The 24,792-nt window shown below is 41.6% G+C and overlaps 1 protein-coding gene across 4 annotated transcripts in view; it reads right to left on the minus strand.

Annotated features, from left to right (window-relative positions):
• The window catches only part of RFC1 (replication factor C subunit 1), an 83,852-nt gene that overhangs the window by 37,312 nt on the left and 21,748 nt on the right, over positions 1-24,792 (minus strand). For all 4 annotated transcript variants that reach the window (XM_073645975.1, XM_073645995.1, XM_073645986.1 and 1 more), the window contains 6 exons: positions 9,443-9,666; positions 9,251-9,328; positions 6,710-6,784; positions 3,819-3,894; positions 1,945-2,222; positions 1,130-1,234 (listed from right to left, as the gene is read on the minus strand). In XM_073645975.1, the coding sequence (XP_073502076.1) occupies positions 1,130-1,234; positions 1,945-2,222; positions 3,819-3,894; positions 6,710-6,784; positions 9,251-9,328; positions 9,443-9,666 (836 nt within the window). The remainder of the gene's footprint in view (positions 1-1,129; positions 1,235-1,944; positions 2,223-3,818; positions 3,895-6,709; positions 6,785-9,250; positions 9,329-9,442; positions 9,667-24,792) is intronic.

The following is a 24,792-nucleotide window of genomic DNA, read 5'->3' on the forward strand; positions in this document are numbered from 1 at the left end:
TCTCTATTTCCCATATATTAGATTTTGATACATTTAGGACACAACAGGAAGCAATCTTGGGGGTCAGAAGCCCCCTTTATTCACGCTGTGTAATGTCCATTGGTGAGAGCTGCTCGTGATCAGGACAGGCGAACAGCAGACAGACTCACATATATGAAATCGGTGCGGAAACATTTATTATACAATGAATGCTATAGTTAGATACATGTATACAATCTCGCCTGCATTTCTAGTGGTGCTGTGGGCACCAATGTGGCATATGAACGATCCTTGATCAGTCTTTTCCCAGAGCCTCTACATCTAGATTGGGATGTGACAGTAATTATGTGTCATTATTAAGTAAGCGCATAGCTGCCAGAAGACTCGAGCAAAAAGCTTTCCCAAGACAAACTCACTGCCACAGTAATAAAAGCTGACTGCTGAGACCACCACCGCTGCGGAGGACAGTGTTTTATTAAAGGCATAGGTGATAACTTGTCCCAGCAGCTGGACCCCGCACTGAGTAGCAGCTGGACCCCGCACTGAGCAGCAGCTGGACCCCGCACTGAGCAGCAGCTGGACCCCGCACTGAGCAGCAGCTGGACCCCGCACTGAGCAGCAGCTGGACCCCGCACTGAGTAGCAGCTGGACCCCGCACTGAGCAGCAGCTGGACCCCGCACTGAGCAGCAGCTGGACCCTGCACTGAGCAGCAGCTGGACCCCGCACTGAGCAGCAGAATGGGGCACTTTTATTCCAGTATGAATGGAGCGTCACAGCGCACGTTTGACCCCCACTTTATTCATTCCTTATGGGGTTGACGAGCACTGTGCTCAGCTTTTCTGACAGCCCCAGAGGAAAAAAAAGGAACGTCCATCGGGCATCCAACTGGCCATCCCAATTTGTAATGAGCAAAAAAAGTTCCCCTTTTTGTCCATTGATGCGGATCCCAAAAGTCAGAAAAATGTGTCTGTTTTCATATCTCTAATATACATCACCTCCACTTCTCTGGATAAAGGATCATGATTAGTTTGGGTAAAGGGTCCTGGTGACTGGACCCCATGGATCAGACAATTAGGGAATATCAGATAGCTATGCGATGAAAGTCATTATTAGAAAAGGCCCATTAAATTGGCAGCGCCTCTCGCTTACCTGGGGAATTTCCTTGGAACCAAGAGCTTTAGGGCCTTCCCGATTCAGGTAATTCCTATATGCGGTATAATTACCTCGCTTCTTCTCAGAGTCTTCAGGACTGGACTGTGCAACAGAAGACACTTTCATTTTAAAAGATTTATTTAGAAAAATACATGAATTTTCTGCATTCAAGTTATCTGGTCCCTAAGCAGCAGTGCAGTGTAAGCATAACATACGGGTGGTACAATGACTACCATGATTGATTTTTTTTTTCACTGTTTATGATAATGTAATTGATTGGCACATATGGTATTGCTGCCTCTGTTCTGCAGATACTTTTTATTAATTTACTCAGCAACTTGTTGGCTTCCTTGAAACAGAAAAGATTATACACCAACCGATAGCTCAGGGTTATCAAATTAGCCTAAAAAGGGCGACAATATGCTGTGGGTCCCAACCCTGGGACCCCTACTAATCTGGAGACAGGGCTCTGAAGTGTCCTGCTTGGATGGAGCAATGGCGGAGCATGCACATCTTCACTCCACTCGATGCTCACCGGACTGCACTGCACTTGGCTACAGTCTGCAACCATAAGGTCATAAAATGAACCAGTGGTCACATACATGGCATTTGCGCCATTTAAATGGGTAATTTCAGGGCTTGAGTGGGAGCTCAGTGGTGGAGCCTCTCAGTAATCAGCAAGTACAATCCCTTCAACATCCACCTTGGATTTACATGCTACCATACACCAAACCTCTTTGGAGTTTCCTCAGATGACCATACGTTGCCAGTAAGCAGCCACCAGTGACTTATTAATGGTGTAAAATTCATACCTCAGATATTTTAGACGTTTTTACAGGAGTGATGGCTTCCTTCTTTGGAGATATGACTTTGGTTTTCGTCCCGGGGCTGGATATCTCCTCTTCTTTGTGTAGAGACTCGTCTCTCTTTTTCATTAGCGCTAGCTTAGAGCTGCTCTTCACTGGAGAAGTCTTGCCTTTGGCTGAAGATGAACTTTCAGACTGGGAACGTGAAGTCGTTTTGGTCTCCTCTTTTATATCCTTTTCTTTCTTTGCTGTTGTTGATGCCTCCGACTGGCTCATTGTCCTGGCTAAGAATGTAGAAAACACAAGATGGACACCATCAATTCTCATTTCTCTTCGGACAGGGGTGTCTACTTCTATCCTTTTTCAGAAAGTCAGGGACACTTGCTGCAGGTTGTCATCATAAAAATACAAACCGAGCTCTAGTCAGTATCTCCGAATCCAGCGCAGTGTCTCTGGCGCTGCTTCCGATGTCTAGTATTGGCAGCAGCACTGACGTCACGTTGACAGCACTGCAGCCAATCAGTGAGCTCAGTGGCTCTGCCCGAATAGACAGAACACTCTTCTCAGTGCCGCTGAGCTCAGATTGACTACCATGTCAACATGACGTCCGCACCGCAGCCAATACTGCACATCAGGAGCAGCGCCAGAGACTCAGCGATGGACCCCAGGACGGTGAGTAAGGCACAGTTTGTATTCCTATAATAAACTGCAGCCGCAGGAACAAGATTTTCTGAAAAGGGACAGCTCCTTTAAGTGCCTTATAACGTAATAATCTAGCCAGCTTATGTCATATTCTGACGGAAGGTAGAACATCCCTTTAAACATATTAAGGGAAAATATTAGTATTTAGTAAAACAATCCTGTATAATACAATAGTCATGTGTTGCTGCTTTTAATAGGAACGTTTATGGGCACGTTTTAATAAAATCAAATGCAAAATTTGGACATGACTGACCATTAGATATTAAAGGAGTATTCCCATCTCCAAGATCCTATCCCAATATGTAGTAGGTGTAATATTAATATTATATTATTATTATTATTATTATTAATAATATTAGCAAATACCTCCAATTAGAAATGTAGCATAGCATTTTTGATTCGCTATGTCACTTTCCTCATGTGCAGGAAATACAGAACCTTAGGTAGCCACGGTTACGACCACTAACAGCTAGCTAACTAACGGTCACTTTATCAGTGGACGTAACCATGGATACCTAAGGTCCTGCAATGCCTGCACATGAGGAAAGAGACATAGCGAATCAAAAATACTATACTACATTTCTAATTGGAGGTATTTGCTAATATTATTATTATTATTATTATTATTATTAATATTACACCTACTACATATTGGGATAGGATCATGGAGATGGGAATACCCCTTTAATTATACATACACAATATTTAATGAGTAATATTTTTCTAATCATTTCAACACAGCCTCGGATATTCTCCTGTGCATTAATTGCATTTAATATATGTAAGCAGCCATTTATGTATAAGCGGAGAATAGGATTCGAGTGAATGATCATAAAGCAGGTATGAAGCTCCGGGGGCTCAAGAGTAGCATGTGGTCATCACTGCCCGGGCTGATAATTATCCCAGGATTAGAGGCTCCTCCAAGTAACACTGTAAATGGGTAACTACATTGCCACATTTACGATCCTTCTTGATGTGTCCAGAGATCATTACCGCCTCCTAATGTGTTTTATTATCGTTATATTAAGAGGCAGTGGCACTTACTGCTGGATCTGATAAGTCTCCATTAGTGAAACCACAATTCGTTCCGATAGTAGTCACAATTTCCACCCCACCCAATATCTCCCATTATATCTTAATAGGATTCCTCAATGATTTTCCTTGTCATTGTTTGGTACCTGTAGGTTTCTCAGACTTTGCCGGACTTTTCTTAGATGCTGGATAGGTTGGCTTCTTTTCACGGTTTCTGTGTGTCTAAATAAATAAATGTAATTAACCACACAATTAATAAAGAAGATTATTTGAATTATAATTTGTCTAAACTACCAATTTGGAAAATGTAATTGTTCTCAGAATAAACCTATATGCACATTTATGGAAATATAAGAGCCACTAGTGATTACAGTATATTACATTGATGACATGCCACAAGGCATATTCGGAAAGGGGGCACCAGGTCACATCTGGCCCGCGGACTTACACAGCCGAAGGGCTGAAAACAGTGGCCTACAGGCAACACCCTGCCCTTGCCCGCTTCCTGATGTTACCGCTATCTATATCCTCAGGATGTAGACAGCAGTGAATACATTGGTGAAAGAGGGACCGTCAGCTCCTTCTTCCACCAATCAGCATGTGAAACAGCAGAGGCGATGACATCATTACATTGCGTCTGTTGTGCAGAGTCAGTGCACCAGACACCGGAGCAGAGCTCTGGGGGAATGGGAAAGAGGAGAGTAGGTGTTGTTTTTTTATCATATGTGTATGGGATGTTTGCATGTATATAGGAGGCTACACGGGGGCTCATACCGTATATAGGAGGCTACGCGGGGGCTCATACCGTATATAGGAGGCTACGCGGGGGCTCATACCGTATATAGGAGGCTACGCGGGGGCTCATACCGTATATAGGAGGCTACGCGGGGGCTCATAGTATGAGGCTACGCGGGGGCTCATAGTATGAGGCTATGTGGGTTCTCGTACTGTATATAGGAGGCCGTTTCCAAGCTCACACAGTATATAGGGGAATGTTAGCATACTTAATTCTGCTCAATATTAAGTGATATTAGTATAAAATAATAATTATAATTAATATAATATATTCTCGTAGATTGTCAGCCCTCGCGGGCAGGGTACTCTCTCCTCCTGTACCAGTCACTGACTAGTTTTGTTTAAGATTATTGTAAGTGTATTTGCTATGTTTCCCCCCTTTTTCACATGTAAAGCGCCATGGAATAAATGGCGTTATAATAATAAATAATATTAATATTGAGCAGAATTAATTTCAGCCTAATGTTTCGGCCCTCCACAGCAGTCATGGTGTCTCATGTGGCCCCTTGGAAAAATTAATTGCCCTCCCATTTTAGAGAGTTTGCAAAGCTGAAGTTTAAATCACAGTGCTGCGGGTAAGTGATAGATGTACGTGATTGCTCATGTAAGTTCACAATAGTTTTGGGCATTTTATAAACTTAGAAAGAAAAGTGCCAACCCCTTCACCAAGAGAACATCATTACTGTTTGTGTCTAGCTAAGCAGACTTTTATTAAAACTAGTTGGATTATGACATATTTGGCAGGTAACGCAGTCATTAATCAGTAGAAAAATAAGTTCAACCTTTAACAATGAAAACGGTGATAGTTAATGGTAACCTATGTAAAAAAACACAATGAAACTGCAGATATGGGGCTAATCTGCGAGTTAACAGCACTCTAAAGCAATGTGGCAACAGTACTGAGCGCCCTGCTGCTGGGAGAAAATGAGCTTTATTCCTCCCAGCAGCCTTATACTTTCAGTCACAGAGGCGTGGTGGCGCGGCTTCAGTCACCGCTCAGTACATAGTGAGTGGCGGCTGTCACCGATTCCCCGGCAGTGACTGACAGCCGGCTCAGCAGTACATAGTGAGTGGTGGTGGCTGTCACCAATTCCCCGGCAGTGACTGACAGCCGGTTCAGCAGTACATAGTGAGTGGTGGTGGCTGTCACCGATTCCCCGGCAGTGACTGACAGCCGGCTCAGCAGTACATAGTGAGTGGCGGCTGTCACCGTTTCCCCGGCAGTGACTGACAGCCGGCTCAGCAGTACATAGTGAGTGGTGGTGGCTGTCACCGATTCCCCGGCAGTGACTGACAGCCGGCTCAGCAGTACATAGTGAGTGGCGGGTGTCACCGTTTCCCCGGCAGTGACTGACAGCCGGCTCAGCAGTACATAGTGAGTGGCGACAGTAACCTATCCCCCCCCCACATACCTGGCAGTGATTGGCAGCAGGCTCCGCAGTACATAGTGAGCGGCGGCTCTAACCATCTAACCACAACCTGGCATTATGCACCAAGCTGTGACTGAAGCCGCACTTTTATGACTGAAAGCCGAGGCTACCGGGAGGAATAAAGTTAATTTCTTCCTGCCAGCTAGGCTTTCAGTGCGGCGGCTGCACAGCTTTAGAACGCTATTAACCTCATGTCTGTAGGTTATAAGCACATGACAGGTTTCCTTTAAAGCTATATTAACATCTGTACTTCTCAATGGCAGGGATAATACAATATACAGGGCTATTCCTGCCAACAAAACAAGGAAAATCTCAAAGGTTCCCGACAGACCCTATTATGTCCGTATATCAGCATCAATGCTACCATTACAAGAAGGCATGATGCCAATGTGAACAGACCCCAAACTATCCAGTTCTCCAACTGATGTACAGTCGGTATAACTAAAGAATAACAATCTGCTGTTTTACATAGGGGACATTAAAGCCCCCATAACATAATAGACTAAAGTTGGCCGAACTAGCCAATATCAGTAGGATCAGCCAACAGTAATGTGTATGGGGGCCTCCAGACTCTTCCACGAGAGATGATTTTGGGGAAAGGAGGACCCAGCCTGCTGAATTTCAACAGCAGATCCTTTTGTTCCCTGTGAGATAAGACTTTGCCAAAGAAGTCTGTCAGCGACTTCTTGGGGGATTCAGAGATGGCTGAATGATCGTTAGGATGACAGCAATCTAATGTGTATGGGGGTCTTTAGAAATGCACTGGAAAAATCCAAATGCTCTATTAGCCCCCAACAGGCTATAAGTGTTACCTTATCTGTGGGTACGTCATCTATTATTGCCAGGGTTTTAGCAAATTCTTCATCTTCGTGGAGCTGTCTTTCCAACTATGACGTAAAAAAAAAAAAAAAAAAAAGACAAAAGTTTTATCCTATTAATTAGAAGACATTTTGTCCTTGTAGAAACCCGGGCCACAATGTAGTTACATTTTGAATAAAACTTCAGTCTAGTCCAGAACTAGACGAGGTTACAGAATATGACATAAGTGATGCGGATAACTAAGGGCTCATGTAGACAGGCCGATAACCGTAGAATGAGCATTCCTAGTAACACTCTGGCACTCATCAACTAGCAAAAAACACACGTTTTTCAGGAGAAATGATTTTTCAATTTGTTTAAAGCCATCATTCTCGGCAGCACATCGTCCTGTGAAAACAAGACAAGTGCTGCTGAGAACAACGATAATCTACGGGCACAGAACGATCCATCAACAAACTATCAATGGTCAAGTCATCCATAGAAATAAACATTGTCTATGTGAATATAGATCTATTAGGAATCATACAGGAAAGAATGGAGGGGCCTGCAGCACTAAGGAGAAGCAGGGAGCTGCTGGGAAATATAGTGTTAGCAGATAAATATAGGACAACCCACTAAGCTCTGCGAAGCTGGATGCCCAAAAAGGCAGGCGATGAATAAAAACACAAATGTACAAGAAAGAAACTTTATGTTGGGCTTGTACTTTATATTAACAATAGTGATGCAGATAAGATGCTTTATGAAAAATATTGCCTTTGTGGGGATAAGTCCTCACAAGGTTTTACAAACGATTCATTGACTTAAGCAATGGCTGTTCCATGTCAGCTCAGTAATTTACTGTTCTAATCAGTTTGATGGTTTAGAGGTGCTAACAAATCTATATAGTGATGCCCCAATCATGACCCATCGAACAGACGCGGCTTTAGCTCCGGGCGATCTGCCATTAACATGGAGATCTCAAAGTCCCTGCAAGAAGTAAACGTGTTAGTCTTGGCAGAGATTTATCACATCTTTAATCACCAGGAAATGACATGGGTCTGTGAAAAGAACTAACCTACTTATTCCAAAAGAGATTAAGACATAGTTTGCAGAGGGTGCAATAAAAAAAAACAGAACAGAGATATGAGAGTCTGTCCAATTTAGATGGGCAAGAGTATGGGGAAAGCCTCTGGAAAGGATTATTTTATCTGACCCAATTGTCCAGTAGATATATCAATCCAATTATTCTTCACTTGTCACCCATTGTACGATTAGTATTTATCAATGCCAACCATAGCTATAACCCATAAATATTACCCAGCAGAACAGTAACAAGCACGGTGATGGTACTATAATGACAAACAGTGGCATGTCTTCTGGACTTGTGTCACGGGTGTGTCAGGTTTAACAGACAGTCATACGGGGTCCGGCTGTAGAAGGTCGCTGCATTTGGCCTTGCAAACATCTTTCTGATTCTTTCATGATCCCTCTCTCTCTAGGACCCAGCGGTGATCCTCACCTTCTGCTGCTAATTACCACACCCTTGCTGTATCCTTAAATACACTCAGTTTCTCCAGAGAGTTGCTGGTGATAGTGTGTTCATATTTATTCAGGCTTGGAATTCTAGTAGTCGGCTAGAATTTTCTTTGAGTTCCTTTGTGGAGTGTTGCTTTGTTTTCCCCTGTATCATCTTTAAGCTAAGTGTATTCCCTTGTTTGTTTTCCCCGGTTTCATCTTTAAGCCAAGTGTATTCCCTTGTTTGTTTCCCTTGTGTGTATTTTAGTTTGCAGTGGGGCAGACAAGTGCTCACTCCTCCCACTCCCTACCTAGGGCCTAGCTTTAAGGTCAGCTAGGGCCAGGTGTCCTGCTCGGCGATAGGTGAAGAACCTATATAAGGTCCAAAGGGGGGGGGGGGGGGCAGGGTTTGTCGTTTGAGCTGTTTAGGGGTCTCCACTCCCCACTTATAGGGCTCCCTTCCCTTTTCCTGTCGTTATATGCTGGGTTCTCCCCATACCCAGCTTGACAACTTGCTTCAAAATGTTGGGACCGGAATTAAAGAAGAAATTTGGAGCTCTTGGCCACAATGCCAACTTTCGACACCCACTTACTTTCTTTTAGTCGACCTTACTATATAAAAACATCCGTTACTTACCTCCCACAACAGCACCGTTCCAGCAATGTCGGCGCTGGGTCTGTTAGGGTTCGAGTGGAATTTTTTCTGCCACGTGAACCCTGCAGCCAATCAATGGTCGCTATGCTCTCAATCCCCTCAGATGTATGACAGACAAGTAAAAGAAGTGAGAGCGCAGAAGGGAAGTAGCGACCGTTGATTGTTATGCTACAGGAGCCCTGCAGCCAATGTCACACAAACCCAGCAGACATCGCTGGAACACCGCCGGTGCAGGAGGAGAGTATCTGTTTGTTTTTTTAAGGGGGACTACTTTATTTAAAGAGGAGCTGTTCTAAATTCCATCACAAATACCCTGTATAAGAGAATATCACCCAAAATGTTCTATAAAGATAAAATGCTGTTATTGCCAAATGTTCCTACTCACTTCTTCATCCTCAGCAAGTTGCAGCTGTCTAGCGATAGCTTCATCATCCAGCGTGGAGTCATCTGTGCTTCTACAGGACTATTAGATGAAAAACATATAGTAAAATGTTTAAAACCAGACCATATTGGCCCCAGGCCAGCATATTACACACGTTACTTGTAGGACTATATCCGGTTTATAGGACTGACTTACTTCTCCTTTCTTAGTTTCTACAAGCTTTTTGTTAGATCGCTTAATGCTCCCCGTTCCAAAAAAATCTTCCATTGACGTACGGACCAGTTTCTCTGGGGTTTTAACCTTTGCAGGAGTATGGATTTTATTGGCAGCCACAGGAGGCTTTGATGGGGGAGAAACAACAGTAGTTCCATTTTCTTTGGGTTTCTGGGGCTTTTTCAAAAGAGCAAAGTCTTCTTCATCTGAAAGGAGATGAAAGAAAGATGATACTACTTGGTAAACTGGTCCTGCCACGTTATTATCAGGTGACCGACACTGGCAGGAAGAAGGAGACCATTTAAGTGACAAAGAAGGAGATATCCTAGCCCCATAAAAACTAACATGGGTTATGAAAGCAGCAACCTAATATGTGGATTTGCAATAAAAAGTGCCTCGCTCCACACAAAAGGGAGAATGTAGGGCGTTGTGTTTACAGGGATAGATGTGGACCGCCGTTGTTAGAGTGGGAGATACCGGAAACCCTAGAGCATCAATAGTCCTTACAAGGACTAATAAGGCAAAGATCTAGATGCTTCATGTGAATCTGAAGGACTGTAGTGCGATTGGGATCCTAGACACCCAACAACCCTGATCCATAAAATGGGTGAGAACGCTCCTATTCCACACATTTATTGAGATGTTTTGACATAGAATAATAGATGTGGTCAACCACTGTCAATGCCACTATGTTACTTTCATTTAAAGGGAATCTATCAGAAGGATCAACCTTCCTAAGCCATCTATATTTACAGGCAGGTCATAGGAAGTTGAATAAATTTATGTTGATATTTGCGTTCTGATATATTATTCCTGAAAAATCACCATTTTTATTAATATGTAAATGAGCTTCTATCCCTGAGAATCTGCCTAAAGAGCTTATGTTAAATAAAAGGGGAAGTTATTAGTGTAAGAGATGTAGATCAGGAGAGCAGACTGTCAGTCATTACATGTCTCACACTGGTAAAGGCCCCATTCTTTTAACATAAGCTCTTCAGGTAGATTCTCGGGGAGATCTATGTTCGTCCCATAGATCTTAGCAGGGCATTTACATATTAAGAAAAAAGTGGATTACTCTGGAATAAAATATCGCATCGCAGAGGTATCATTTTATTCAACTTTCTATGACCTACATGCCCATATAGACGGCTTAGGAGGGTTGATCCCACTGACAGATTCCCTTTAAGAACACAACATTGGTTTATTATTTCTATTTCTGACTACTGTCAAGACCATCAATTTATGTGATGTACAGATTAAGAGTGTATATTTTAACTGATCGACAAATCGTGTATAGGGTGATGATTAGTTAGCCCACATAGGGAGGGTATACATCTATGCGAGTAGTTACATATATTGCTGTATTTGATGTGAGGACTCCCTTTTCTTGGTGTACCCGGTGAACCTTCGTACACTCACAGTTATCTGTTCAAATGTTTTTTAGAACTTATCGTGGCTTTTGATATTATTCACTAACAGTTAAGTTTTATGATACTTCTCACAACTGACTATTGTTATTATGGTTAAAAAATTGTGAAAATTACTTGCTATTTCTCCCAGTATTTGTTCTCCTGTCCCTGGTCCCTGTTTGTTAGTGCTCATTGCCAAAGGGAACGGCAAATGCTGCAGTCAAGCAGCGGTGGCCAGACATGTGCAGTGCTTACAAACCCTATTGAGCTTGTAAACACTGTACCAAGGCAGGCCAGGATATCTTGGGCGCTCTATTACTTACGATCCTGGCAAAATCCAGCCCCACTACGCTGAACTTGGATAACAACATGTCCAATCCTTTGTGCTTATGAGAGAAAAAAGCTCTGCAAAAGGTGTCTGTCTCTACAGTGAGCCAAATGTGCAAGAGGATGAAAGGGGGCTCAGAAGTAAAATCTGTCAGTCAAATGAGCACTTGGCCAACTATGATCTCAGATGTATAGCCCAGTTTGGTCTTCATCAGCGCACTGGTAAGCACAGTATACAACAAATGCAATAAAGATGCTTCAGCTCGTGCTGTAGTCTATGGAGACGGCCTGGAATAGCTCTTTAATTATAACCTGCTACGGAAAGCTAACAAGATCTCAAACAGCTAAGAAACCATAAGAGAGCACAAGACGTAAACGGCCCAACAACATCTCATTCCTTAGTGCGGACCTCTTTTCCAAGCAATAAATATTAATTTTCTAACCAGAGGGATAAACAGGATTTTCTTGAATAATGATAACGCATGAAGTAATATTGTGTAGAACATTTACCCCATCAATCTGGAGGGTAATATCAGCCATGATATCTTAATGAATGATGCATCACTGAGAGATACATGTAATGCAGTCCTCGGGCTGTCCACCTTGTCTGCTATATTAGATCAAAGTGCTGGCAGACAGAGAGAACAGAGATCAGCAGCCATAAGAGATCAATGCTTTAATACAGGAACTGCAGCCAAATGATGTGCTTTACTCAGAAGATTCAGCTCAATAGATCATGTAAATTAAATAGAACAGGATGACAAACGCAAAGATAAAAAGCAGCTATTACATGGTTTATAAAAAAAAAAAATGACTATTCATAGAAAAGGAATAAAATAGCCAGCCAGTCAAAATTTTATAGTGTTTTTTTAGGTGCAAAATTGATTTCCCAAAATATATTTCTATGTTTAAACCAGAACCAATCATCAATGGAAGAGTGTTTGTGACCAACAGTCCCCCTCTTCTACTAACAGAACAGATAGGAGAAAACGCAGATCACAGCCGTATCATTACTTAGTGCAGCAAGGGCAAAGGGAAAAAGGCTCTATAAAAGAAAAAAAAAAGCTGCCTGTCTTTTCATTTATTATTATTCTTAATCATTATTTATTTCACATGATTAAACTATAACATTTGAAACCTGGAGCTGAAACACAATATCCACACTTGTTCAAGCAGATGCCTAAACAGATCAGAGAAACTCATAAAACCAACAAAACTAGTTACATACTCTCTTAATGTAATTCCATCACAGGGAACCCTTGATGAAGCCTAAAAGGCGAAACAGGTTAGTTACTTTTTAAGTAATCTCTCATTTAGTATAATAAAAGGAAAAGGGATTTCTGTCTATTAAAGACAGTTCTGAAAAATGGGAAGATTGGATCTGACAAGCTTTGACATCTGGGACAGTTTGATCAAGGATGCCTCCCATAGCTACTTGGAGAGTAAGACAAGGAAATGGTCAAATGAAATGCTGAAAAGACTGCGAATGTGACTAGTGACTGGTTTTAGGAGTTTGTCTGATCTTTTTAGGCATATTTTTATTTATTGTTTAGGTATGGTGTGTTTCAGTTCCAGGTGAGAGCTCTGTTATACAACATATCTTTGTTACATACTTATACAGTGATTAAAAGATGTAAGAGGAAATATGGAGATGAGAAGAAGAGCCAGGCAGCGCTGCAAAAGGACAAGCAGGAAAGGTGAGACAAATATACTTTTTCTTTTATTGTGAAGCATACTGGAAGATTTTTAGGGGTGGATATGCTATAAGCAGAAGTAGAGGGTATGAGCACTGTGACAAAGTCACTGGTAGAGTGCAGGAGGGGAGATATGTTTCACTGAGCCTAATAGTTTCAGTGATGTGAAACCTGGAAGTCGTCTCCTGCATGTTATATGCTAAGAGGGTTAATCAGCCATTTTTAATGGGCCAGTTTATTTGTGAATGACTATAAAGCGGGTGGGAGGTCGTTCACCATATCTCCACCCCAGGGTGTGGTCTGGGGTTTAAATACTCGGTCTGTAGAGGCATTCAGTGTTCAGTAAGTCTGGGGAGGCCAACGTCAGACATGTTTGTGTTGAGCTGACTGGAACCATGTGGAATTGCTAAACTATGAGCAGGCGGACCCCTGCTAACACAAGGACTGTGTTTTGCGTGACCACTTTGTTTTGTTTGGTTTCCTGTTTTGCCCAAAGGGCCGTGTTTATTTTTATAGACTCCATGTTGGTTTATGCCGCATTCTAATAAACCAACAAGAGATTTAAAGAGACAGCGATCTACCACAGCACCTCGACACTGCAATGCTTTGGAATAGTATGTACATATCTTAACATATTTGATAATGAATATTTGTGAGTGTTTCCTCCCTTGCTCTGCAATTATATCCTCCAATATACAGTTGGGTCCAAAAATATTTGGACAGTGCCGCAAGAATGGGCATATAAATCAATATGGGCTTAAAGTGCAGACTCTCTGCATTAATTTGAGGGTATTCACATCCTAATAGGAGTAAGGGTTTAGGAATTACAACTCTTTAATATGTAGCTGCCTCTTTTTCAAGAGGCCAAAGGTAATTGGACAATTATCTCAAAAGCTCTTTAATAGGCTGCATGGGCTATTCCCTCGTTAATCCACCACTGATTAAGTGGGTAAGGTCTGGAACTAACTCCAGATGTGGCAATTGCATTTGGAAGCTAATTAATTAGCCTTAAACATAGAAAGGGCCAGATTAGACTTTGCAAAAAAACATCTAGAGAAGCCAGCCCAGTTCTGGAAAAGCATTCTTTGAACCAGGGCTGTGGAGTCGGAGTCGTGGAGTCGGATTCAGCGTCCATTTTGGTGGGGTCAGAGTAGGTTTAAAATGGACCGACTCCAGCTCCTAAAATATATAATAAATTGGGTACAGTAATTCAATGCAGTTTGTGGGCAATATTTTTTCATAAGAATTTGGGAAAGTTATGAAATGTCCTATAAATGTCTTTCCTATTCCTGATCTAAGGGTCTAGACTTTTAGCTGAGATTAATCTGTGCTACTGTAAATGTATCACTTAAACATGAGCCATGTATGAGGGAGTTGGTGTCATGGAAATTGAGGAGTCGGAGTTGGGAGGTTTGACTTACTGACTCCACAGCCCTGCTTTGAACAGATGAAACTAAGATCAACCTGTACCAGAATGATGGGAAGAAGAAAGTGTATGGAGAAGGCTTGGAATAGCTCATGATCCAAAACACATCGTTACTAAAACATGGTGGAGGCAGTGTGATGTCCCGGGCTTTCATGGCTTCCAACGGCACTGGGTCACGCGTGTTTATTTATGATGTGACTGAAGGCAGAAGCAGCCGGATGAATTCTGAAGTGTACAGGGCTATACTTTCTGCTCAGATTCAACCAAATGTAGCACTGTTGATTGGACGACGCTTGACAGTACAGATGCACAATGAGCCAAAACATACTGCAAAAGCAAACCAAGAAGTTTAGGGCAAAAAAGTGGAATATTCTGCAATGGCCGAGTCAATCACCAGATCTCAGCCCCATTGAGCAGCATTTCACATGCTTAAGACAAACTTAAGGCTGAAAGACTCCAAACAAGTAACAACCGAAGTCACCGGCAGTAAAGGCCTGGCAAAGAATCACAAAGGAGGAAACCCAGTGTTTAGTGATGTCCATGGCTTCCAGACTTCAGGCAGTCATTGCCTGCAAAGGATTCTCTACAAAGTATTAAAAATGAACATCTTATTTATAATAAAGTTAATCTGTTCGATTACTTTTCAGTTCCTGAATTGAGGAGGCTTTGTAAAAAATAGTTGCAATTCTTAAATGTTTCACAGGATATTTTTGTTCAACCCCCTTTAATTAAACCTGAAAGTCTACACTTGAGTTGCAAGTCTGCTCCCTACACGGATCTGGTTGATTCACACATCTCTCCTGATGTCCACAAGTAGGAGAGACCTGTCAATCAACAAAAGTGGAGCGAGGAGAAGCTGGCTGAGGATGGCCCTTCAAATAAGGTTTTTCTGTGAAACCCCGGAACGTGTCCGAGTAAAACACACCTCTCAGTCGATTCACATGCTGCCTGTGGTTCCCTTTAAAGAGAATTGTTCTGGATAAATGAGCATCAATAAACCTGGCCATACACCATACCCCGACCCTGATCTGTGGACAATCTAATACCTATGTGTAGAGAACATCATCGCTTATAAAGTCTTTGTGCCATCTTAATATGTACACGTAAAGCACATTCTAAACATGTATATTTTTTTAATGAAAAACGTTCACAAGAACATTTATCACATTAGTATATTGCATTAAATCTAGATAGTAATATAAAAATAGAAACATAATTATAAGTAATTAGATTTCTTACTAAACTAGGACTGAGTTGACCATACTGAGCACAGGAAAAAAAAGTCACTATACCTAAGGACCTAATGAGATCATACAATAAAACATTCATAATTTTTTCTCATTTTTGCCTCATAGAAGTTACTCAAGAAATATGTAAATGAATTACTGCAATAGGAATGGTTTGCTTTTTGCTTTTCAATAAAATGTAGGAAAATAACAGTAAGTAAATGCATAAAAGCCCAAAGAAATCCGCGCACGTCGTATCGGTCACCTCTCCACTTCTAGTATATGAGATGGGGCCTCTTTTTCGTCAGTGAAACTGATTTTGCAGTGGAATGGTGAATGAATGTAATACATGAGTAGCCCAAGACATGGATTGTAAGTGGGTGTACACGCTGGTCTACAGGGACTTAATGGACCAAGTGGGAGGTCATATTGAGTTAACACAAAATTACCAATGGTGCACCAGAATTCATAAAAATATAGGTTAAAAACGGTTGTCCACTACTAGGACAATCCCTTCTTGATCTAAATGTTTGGCCCCAATAAAATAAAGAAGATTATACTCCCCTCTCGTGCTGGCGCTGTTCTAGCGGTGTTGGCACATGCGGTCCCGGGGCTCTCGTGCGGTTGTTATGACACATGATGCCCGGTGCCAATCACCACTGGCATCACTGTCCCCGTCTCCTGTCGAATCGAACATGAAGAGGAAGTCCGGGCTGCGGCTGACTTCTGACTCCTGGCACAGGAGGAGAGTATACGCTTTTTTATTTTAATCGGGGCCACGACAAGGAGTTGTCCAAGTAGTGGACAACTTCTTTAAGGATGGATAAGCCCTTGAGAGAACGTTCACAACTGGAGGATACTAATATTTTTTTTAAGATTAGCAAAGTATTCGTTGCAACAGAAATACATTAACGAGAAACGTGTGCATTGTAATATATATTTTTTTTTTTTTGCAAAACATTCCCAAAAAATATAAAATCAATACATAAACCTTCAGATAAACAAAAGCATTTTGCAAAATCCGAACAATCATTTGAACAGCCAGACCCTTCACCCGCAGTTAGGTAAAAGTAACCTTCAGCGAATAAATCAACAAAATAGATCCATCCCTCCTCCGCCAGACAACCTTGACCAATGGCCAAACTCCTGTTACCTAATAACTATCAAGATTAACTCTCTGAACCCCACGCTGGGAACATTTACTGTCGCCCTGTAACTGAACAAGACGTAGCACGGTGAAGGCAGCTTTACAGGTAGCACACTATTAATATTGCTACATGTCACATTGCTATAAAGTGACCTTGGCCTTCAGATTAAAGAGGCATGCCACACTACAGAGCATGGGGTGATGCAAACACATGTCATTCAAGGTCGTGGAAAAGTTATACTTTTTGGAGGTTTCATCTGGTTTTAACATCTTCCCGTTACGAGCAGTTTTTGTGCTTTCATTTTTTTTTTTTTTATTCCGCTTCTTCCAAGAGCCATACACTTTTATGTTGTCATTGACAGCCATATGAGGGGCTTGTTTTTTTGTTGGACGAAGTTTTGTTTTTAACCCTTTCGCGCCAGAGCCTGTTTTCGCCTGTGCGTCCGGGCCAATTTTTACAATTCTGACCACGGTCACTTTATGAGGTAATAATTCTGGGACGCGTCAATGGATCCCAGTGATTCCGAGACGGTTTTTTCGTGACCTATTGTACTTCATTATAGTGGTAACATTTGTTCGATATGACTGAAAACATGTTTGTTATTTCTGAAAATATTGAAAATTTGGTGAAAATACTTTTGCATTTTTCAAAATTTTAATTTTCATGCCCTTAAACCAGAGAGATATGTCACACAAAATACTGTAGTTAATAAATAACATTTCCCACGTGTCTACTTTACAAAAGCACATTTTTTTTTAAACAATTTTTTTTTTTGTTAGGAATTTAGAAGGGTTAAAAGTAGTGTTGAGTGAGTATGTTGTTAACCCTTTCGCAGAGCTCCGAGTATTTATAGCTTGAATCGCTCCCGTGTGCATGATTTGCGACTGTTTGACAGCTTTATTACATGTGAGGAATGTCTATTTCTTACACATTCCTCACATGTAATAAAACTGTCAAACAGTTGCAAATCATGCACACGGGAGCGATTCAACCATATCACCGAGCAGCTATAAATACTCGGAGCTCGGCCCGAGCATACTCGAACAGAACATACTCGCTCAACACTAGTTAAAAGTTGACCAGCAATTTCTCATCTTTCCAACAAAATTTACAAACCATTTTTTTTTTAGGGACCACATCATATTTGAAGTGACTTTGAGGGGCCTATATGACAGAACATAACCAAAAGTGACACCATTCTAAAAACTGCAACCCTCAAGCTGCTCAAAACCACATTCAAGAAGTTTATTAACCCTTCACAGCAATTAATAGAATATGGAAGGAAAAAATGAAAGTTTTACCTTTTCCCACAAAAATGTTACTTAAGCCCCAAATTTTACATGGTCAGAAGGGTAACAGGAGAAAATGCACCATACAATTTGTTGTGCGATTTCTCCTGAGTACGCCGATACCCCATATGTGGTGGAAAACTACTGCTTGGGCGTGTGGCAGGGCTCAGAAGGAAAGGAGCGCCATTTGACTTTTGGAATGCAAAATTGGCTGGAATCGATAGCGGACACCATGTCACGTTTGGAGAGCCCCTGAGGTGACTAAACAGTGAAAACCCTCCACAAGTGACCCCATTTTGGAAACTAGACCCCTCAAGGAATTTATCTAGATGTGTGGTGAGCATGTTGAACCCTCAGGGATTTCACAGAATTTCAGAATATTGAGCCGTGAAAATTAAAAAAAAAAAACATTTTTTAACCACAAAAATGTTATTTTATACCCCTTTTTCACATGTAAAAGTGCCATGGGATAAATGGCGCTATAATAATAAATAATAATTTTAGCCCCAAATTTTTTATTTTCACAAGGGTAGCAAGAAAAAATGGACCCCAAAATTTGTTGTGCAATTTCTCCTGAGTATGCCCATACCCCATATGTGGTGGAAAACTACTGCAGAGCTCGGTAGGGAAGTAGCGCTATTTTGGCTGGAATACCATGTCACCTTTGAAGAGCCCCTAACATGCCAAAACAGCAGAAACCCCCACAAGTGACCCTATTTTGTAAACTTCACCTCTCAAGAAATTCATGTACAGGAGTAGTGAGTATTTTTAACCCTCAGGCAATTCACAAACTTGTACAACATTGGGCTGAGTGAATAAAATATTACTATTTTTTCCACTGAAATATTGCTTCGACCCCAAGTTTGCAATTTTCAAAAGGGGTAATAGGAGAAAATGAACAGTACAATTGGTTACACAATTTCTCCTGAGTACATCAATACCTCATAAGCACAGTGCAAATCTCAGAAGGGAAGAAGAGCCATATTATAGTGCAGATTTTGCTGTTATGGTTTGCGGGTGCCATGTGACATTGGCAGAGCCCCTGAGGTCTCAGAACAGCAGAACCCCCCAAAAGTGACCCCATTTTACAAATCACCTCTTAATAAATTCATCTAGGGGTGCAGTGAACATATTGACACCATATGTGACTCACAGAAATTTATACCATTGGTTGGTGAAGAAAACAATTACATTTTTACCATGAAAAATATTGTTTCAGCTCCAGATTTTACATTTTCACACGGTGCAATGGGTAAAAATGTCACCAAAATAAGTCATACAATTTCTGCTCAACGTGGCAATACCTCATATGTGGCTGTACAGTCCTGCTTAGCCACACGACAAGGCTCAGGAGGGAAGGAGAGCTATTTTACTCTTGAAGAACAAATTATTGTAGAATAGTTTGCAGTCTCCATATAAAGAGCCAATAAGTGCTAGAAGAGTAGAATCCCCCATCCCCACTTAAGTAACCCCCTTTTGGAAATTATACCCCTTTAGGAATTTATCTACAGGGGTAATGACGATTTTGACTCCATAGGTGTTTTCCAGAAACAAGCAGGTGTGGATGTTGCAGAGTGAAAATTGCCGTTGTAGTGACTGTGAATTGTACCCAGCTCATGCTTCTGGAGACCTGCACCAGTAAAGTAGGCGGGTTCTCATCGCTACAGAAATGCCAAACATATGGGTGCTAAATGTGGTTTAGGCACACTAGGGCTCAGGAGGGAGGGGGGAATTTGGATTTGAGCAGAATTCGTTGGTGTGAGATTTTGGGCGGTGTGCAATACTGGGGGCACACCTGTGGTGTGAGATTTTGAGAGGTGTCCGATTCTGGGGGGACGGCTGTGGTGTGAGATTTTGTGGTGTGTGCGATGCTGAAGGCACCCCTGTGATGAGATTTGGGGGGGATGCCTGTAGTGGGATTTGAGGGGGGAGGGCGATGTACAATGCTGGGGGATGCTTGTGGTGGAAATTGCTGAGTGTATAAAGTTGGGATCTTTGTAATGTTAAAGAAGGGTTTGGGGAGTGTATAACAGGGGTTTCCTCAGAAGGTTTTCTGCAGTGAGAAGGGTCTGCAATAAGGTAGACCTCGATTCTGGGGTCCTGAATAATGCATGTCTAAAGTTCTGTATTTGTGAGTTTTGGACTGTTAGCATTAGTGGGGGCTTGTCCTTGTGGTTTATTAAGGTGGGCTTTGAAATCTTTATTATTCAGTGGGTTTGTTCTCTGACTTACTACTTGTACGGCAATGAGTACAAGGACGCAGAGTCTCCCCGGCGAAGCCACTTCTGGAAAAACACCAGCTGTCATTTCCCTTAGGCATCTTCGCTATTGTTCTTGCGACAGCTCTGCATCTGGTTTTTATTTTGCTCTATGCTCGCTCTAAGAATTAAAGGGAACCGGTCTTATATGCCTGGCTACAGGGAAGAAATGGTTTTTATTCCTCCCAGCAGCCTCAGGCTTTCAATCATAGATATGAAGCCAGTATGGCTTCAGTCACCGCTCAGTGCATAGAGACTGTAACCACGTCCCGGCACTGACTGACAGCCGGCTTTAATGCTGAGCCAGCTGTCAGTCAGTGACGGAGCACAGTTAAAGCCACAGCTTACAATTTACTGAGCAGTGCTCTAGATAACTATATTATTTTCTGCAGAGACGAGTCCTGGCTGGAAGAAATGATGGCGGTCTGTGCTGGATGAAGAAGAAAAGCAAATATGAATATCTTCAACTAGAGATGTCACTGGTGAGTCAGTGTGTTACCTGTACACTTACACTATATAGTATATACAGAGCTCCTGTGTATAATGTGACTGGTGATCACTGTATTACCTGTACACTGACACTATATAAAGAGCTCCTGTGCATAATGCCACAGGGGATCCCTGTATTACCTGTACACTATATACTACATTGTTCTCCTGTGTATAATGTACACTGACACTATACACTGTATACACTGAGCTCCTGTGTATCATGGCACTCATGGTTATATTTATATTGTGTTTTTGTTTTTTTTATTAATGATCAGTATTGTAGTATTCTGTCACTATGTGGTGGTAAAATGTAGTCTGGCCATGGTGTGACGGTATTTTTTCCTTGTATTTGGTATTATTCGGTCACTATGTGGGGCTAATATGTGGTCTGGTCATGGTGTGGTGGTATTTGTCCCTTGTATGTGGTATTATTGGTCATTTTAAGAAATGTGTCACACATTCCCTTAATATATATAAATATATATATTATATATATATATATATATCTAAAAAGAGTATTGGGTATTTTAACAAATTTGTAAATAGGTTAGAGCAGAGTAGGGACCGGCCAAAAGAGTCTACCTTGTCGTTGTGGAGGCTTAAAAAAAACTTTGGGCCCAAACAAAAGCTGCTGGCTATGTATGTGATATGGTTCGATGGGAACTGTTAATGTGTGATTGGTTCAGGACGTGGTGCAGAAGTGGAGTTTTTCCAAGAGTGGGCGGTGGGACTGTGGAAGGTTCAAGGGGTGGAGGCGGAGCCTGGGCGGAGTCTCAAGGGGGCCCAAAAATGTTGCCAGTATGGGGCCCTGAAATTACTGGTGGCTGCCCTGTGGGGTTTAGTGCACTTCTGCTAAAGAAATGCAATAAAAACTCATGTAATCTGCACTTGACTGCATCAAAAGTTTTGTCAAAGCCAAATACCATGAAGTATCAAAAACAAAGCAGCTTTATTTAAAATCCAGACCTACAAAAAGAGACAAAAACCGCAGTATCAAAAACAAGATAAAAACGCATTAAAAAAAAAAAAACAAAAAACTCAAGTAACCTAGAAAGTGTAGAAAACCTGCATCATCAAAAACTCACCAAAAGCCGATTGAGGGAATGTAGCCTTAATGTCAATGCAGCTCGGCTTTGTATTTTTTTGCCCACGTAAAAAAAGTAATTAAAATCCCTGAATGATGCAATATCATTTATCGTAGAATTCAATGTGTTTTATGTTTGCTGTGAATGGTGTTTTTTCTTGTCTTTCCTGTAGAAAGCAACATCTCTGTTTTTTTAGTGTGGCAACGCATGTTAAATGCATAAAGGGATGCAGAACTAGAAAGCGAGTTGGGGAGGGGACAAAAAAAAAAGAAAAGCAGCCACAATTGACATACTACAAATTTTAAAATCCACATTGTAAATCAATATACATGCAAGAAAAAAATATCTGATTCACTTGCCTGCACTGAATGTAAGTGGAATTGGCAGCATTTTCTCAATGCAGAGAGAACGTGTGCATTCAACCCTAAAGAAGTTGTCCACTACATGATTGGACAACCCTTTCTCATACCCCAACGCTTGGCCCTGATAAAATAATAAAGCCTATACTCCCCTCCCATGCCGGTGCCATTCCCGCAGTGTCAGTGCTCGCAGTCCCGGGTATTGTTGTTGTGACACGTGAGCCAGGCAGCCAATCAGCGCTGGAATCACTGTCCCCGCCTCCTGTTGAATTAAACATGAAGATGAAAGCAGATCAGCTGCAGCCTGGACTACTTCTTCATGTTCGATTTGTCCGAAGGAGACAGTGACGCCAGCGCTGATCGGGCACCGGGGTGACGTGTCACAACAACAATACGGGAGCCCCGGGACCACGAGGGCCAACACCACTGGAACGACGCCAGCATGGGAGGGGAGTATAAGCTTTACTATTTTATCGGGGCCAAACATTTAGATCAAGAAGGGGTTGTCCAAACAGTGGGCAACCCCCTTAGAGTTCCTTTTAATGACTTTTCTTGGGCATAAAACATTGCACAACATGAAGATAATAATGGACATTACAAGGAGGGGATGAAGAACAGACAACAATAAAAAAATATAGACAATATATTTAAGCATCTCTCCCCAAGTAATGAACTTATTTGTTCATTACTTGTTTGTCTTCAGTTATAGCAATCTGGGTAAATATACATATACCATCAGCGACAATGGAAAGATGGAGGTGGGAACCTGCCGTATCCAGCAAAAACAATGGTAGCAAACAGACCTTAAAGAGCACACAAGCGTTAGTAGCCATCTGCAATGCAAACCCAAACAATTTAAGTCTATTGATGTTTAGGCAGACAGCTTAGGAATGGCCAATTTCCTAAAGGGTAAAATGGTGATTACGAGGTCTGAATATTACCCAAGAAGGCAGTCAGACAAGATCGTGACTGGAGAAAGATCAATCACACAGTTCAATGGCCGTTGAAAGAAGCTTCTCCATTAGTGGAACTTCTACTAGAATCGTTGTTATCTATAGCATTTACCTAGGGAGATAGATAGATCCAGTAAATCATAATTTTGCTTCATCACAAGTCACAAATAAACCAAAGAAAACTCTTTACAAAAAAGGCCAGTACATTAAAAATCACTAAATTATATTAGAAACATAAATACAATAAAAACACATAAAATACAAGTGAGGGAACCACTGGAAGAAAATAGGTGGGAACACGTGGACAGTAATAACAATCATTAATGTGCTATTAATTAGATATTAAATATTATCCCAGCTGTATGAATACTCAGAGGTTAAGTATGTACCTCTATATAGCAAACACAACTATAAGGTATCAAATGTGTGCATATTTATTCATGCCCAACACAGTGTCATGGCATATAGTGTAATATAAAGGCAACAGTGCCCTAGGAGAAAAGAGTATACTCATATAAACATAGCCAGGAGATATACAGTGTACACAGCATATAAATCTTAATAATGAATCCGGGGACCCACCACACCCTCGGACGAAGCATTTAAGTGCGAAACGCGCGTCGGGTGTGGTGGGTCCCCGGATTCATTATTAAGATTTATATGCTGTGTACACTGTATATCTCCTAGCTATGTTTATATGCGTATACTCATTTCTCCTAGGGCACTGTTGCCTTTATATTACTCTATATGCCATGACACTGTGTTGGGCATGAATAATTATGCACACATTTGATACCTTATAGTTATGTGTGCTATATAGGGGTATATACTTAACCTTTGAGTATTCATACAGCTAAGATAATATTTAATATCTAATTAATAGCACATTAATGATTGTTATTACTGTCCGCGTGTTCCCACCTATTTTCTACCAGTGGTTCCCTCACTTGTTTTTTATGTGTTTTTATTGTCTCTTGTATTTATGTTTCCAATAAAATTTACTGATTTTTAATGCACTGGCCTTTTTGTAAAGCGTTTTCTTTGGTTTATTCGTTATTTATACTTTACGGCTTATGACTTCTGGGGCTAATATTTGGTGAATTTATCTTATGTCACAACAAATGTCGAGTGGTCCCCATTCACATCTATGCGCCTTTGGGTTCTTCAGCAGTGATGTAGCGGATAGTTAGTGTTTATGATGTTTTCCATGAGTTTATCCAGTCTACGCAGATTGTTGACGCACACTGTGCTTTAAATTTCCTCACAGATAAAAATCACACGTGAACAAGTCCAGGGAACGTGGTGGCCACAACCCTTTGCTCCTCCGTAAACAGCTCATGAACACGTGCCAGTGAGTTGCGCGAGGTATGCAATGTTGCCTCATCGTGTTGGAAAAAGCAAGGCTTCTGTAGATGGTCACAAAACTGTTTAAAGTTGTCTAGTAGTGTTGAGCGAGCACTAAAATGCTCGGGTGCTCGAAGTTCGGGCCGAGCTCACCGTGATACTCGGGTGCTCTACCCGAGCAACGAGCCCAATGTTAGTCTATGGGAGACCCGAGCATTTTAGCGGCGGCACCCCCGGCAGTCTGTAGAAAGCCTAAAAAGTGCCCAAAACGATAGTGACAGTGCTCAAATGACATGGCGACAGCATGGGGATCGCCCCAGAA

The sequence above is a fragment of the Phyllobates terribilis genome, unplaced genomic scaffold (assembly GCF_046119375.1).
Source record: "Phyllobates terribilis strain yellow unplaced genomic scaffold, ASM4611937v1 Scaffold_1__5_contigs__length_1240528914, whole genome shotgun sequence".
Lineage (NCBI taxonomy): Eukaryota > Metazoa > Chordata > Amphibia > Anura > Dendrobatidae > Phyllobates > Phyllobates terribilis.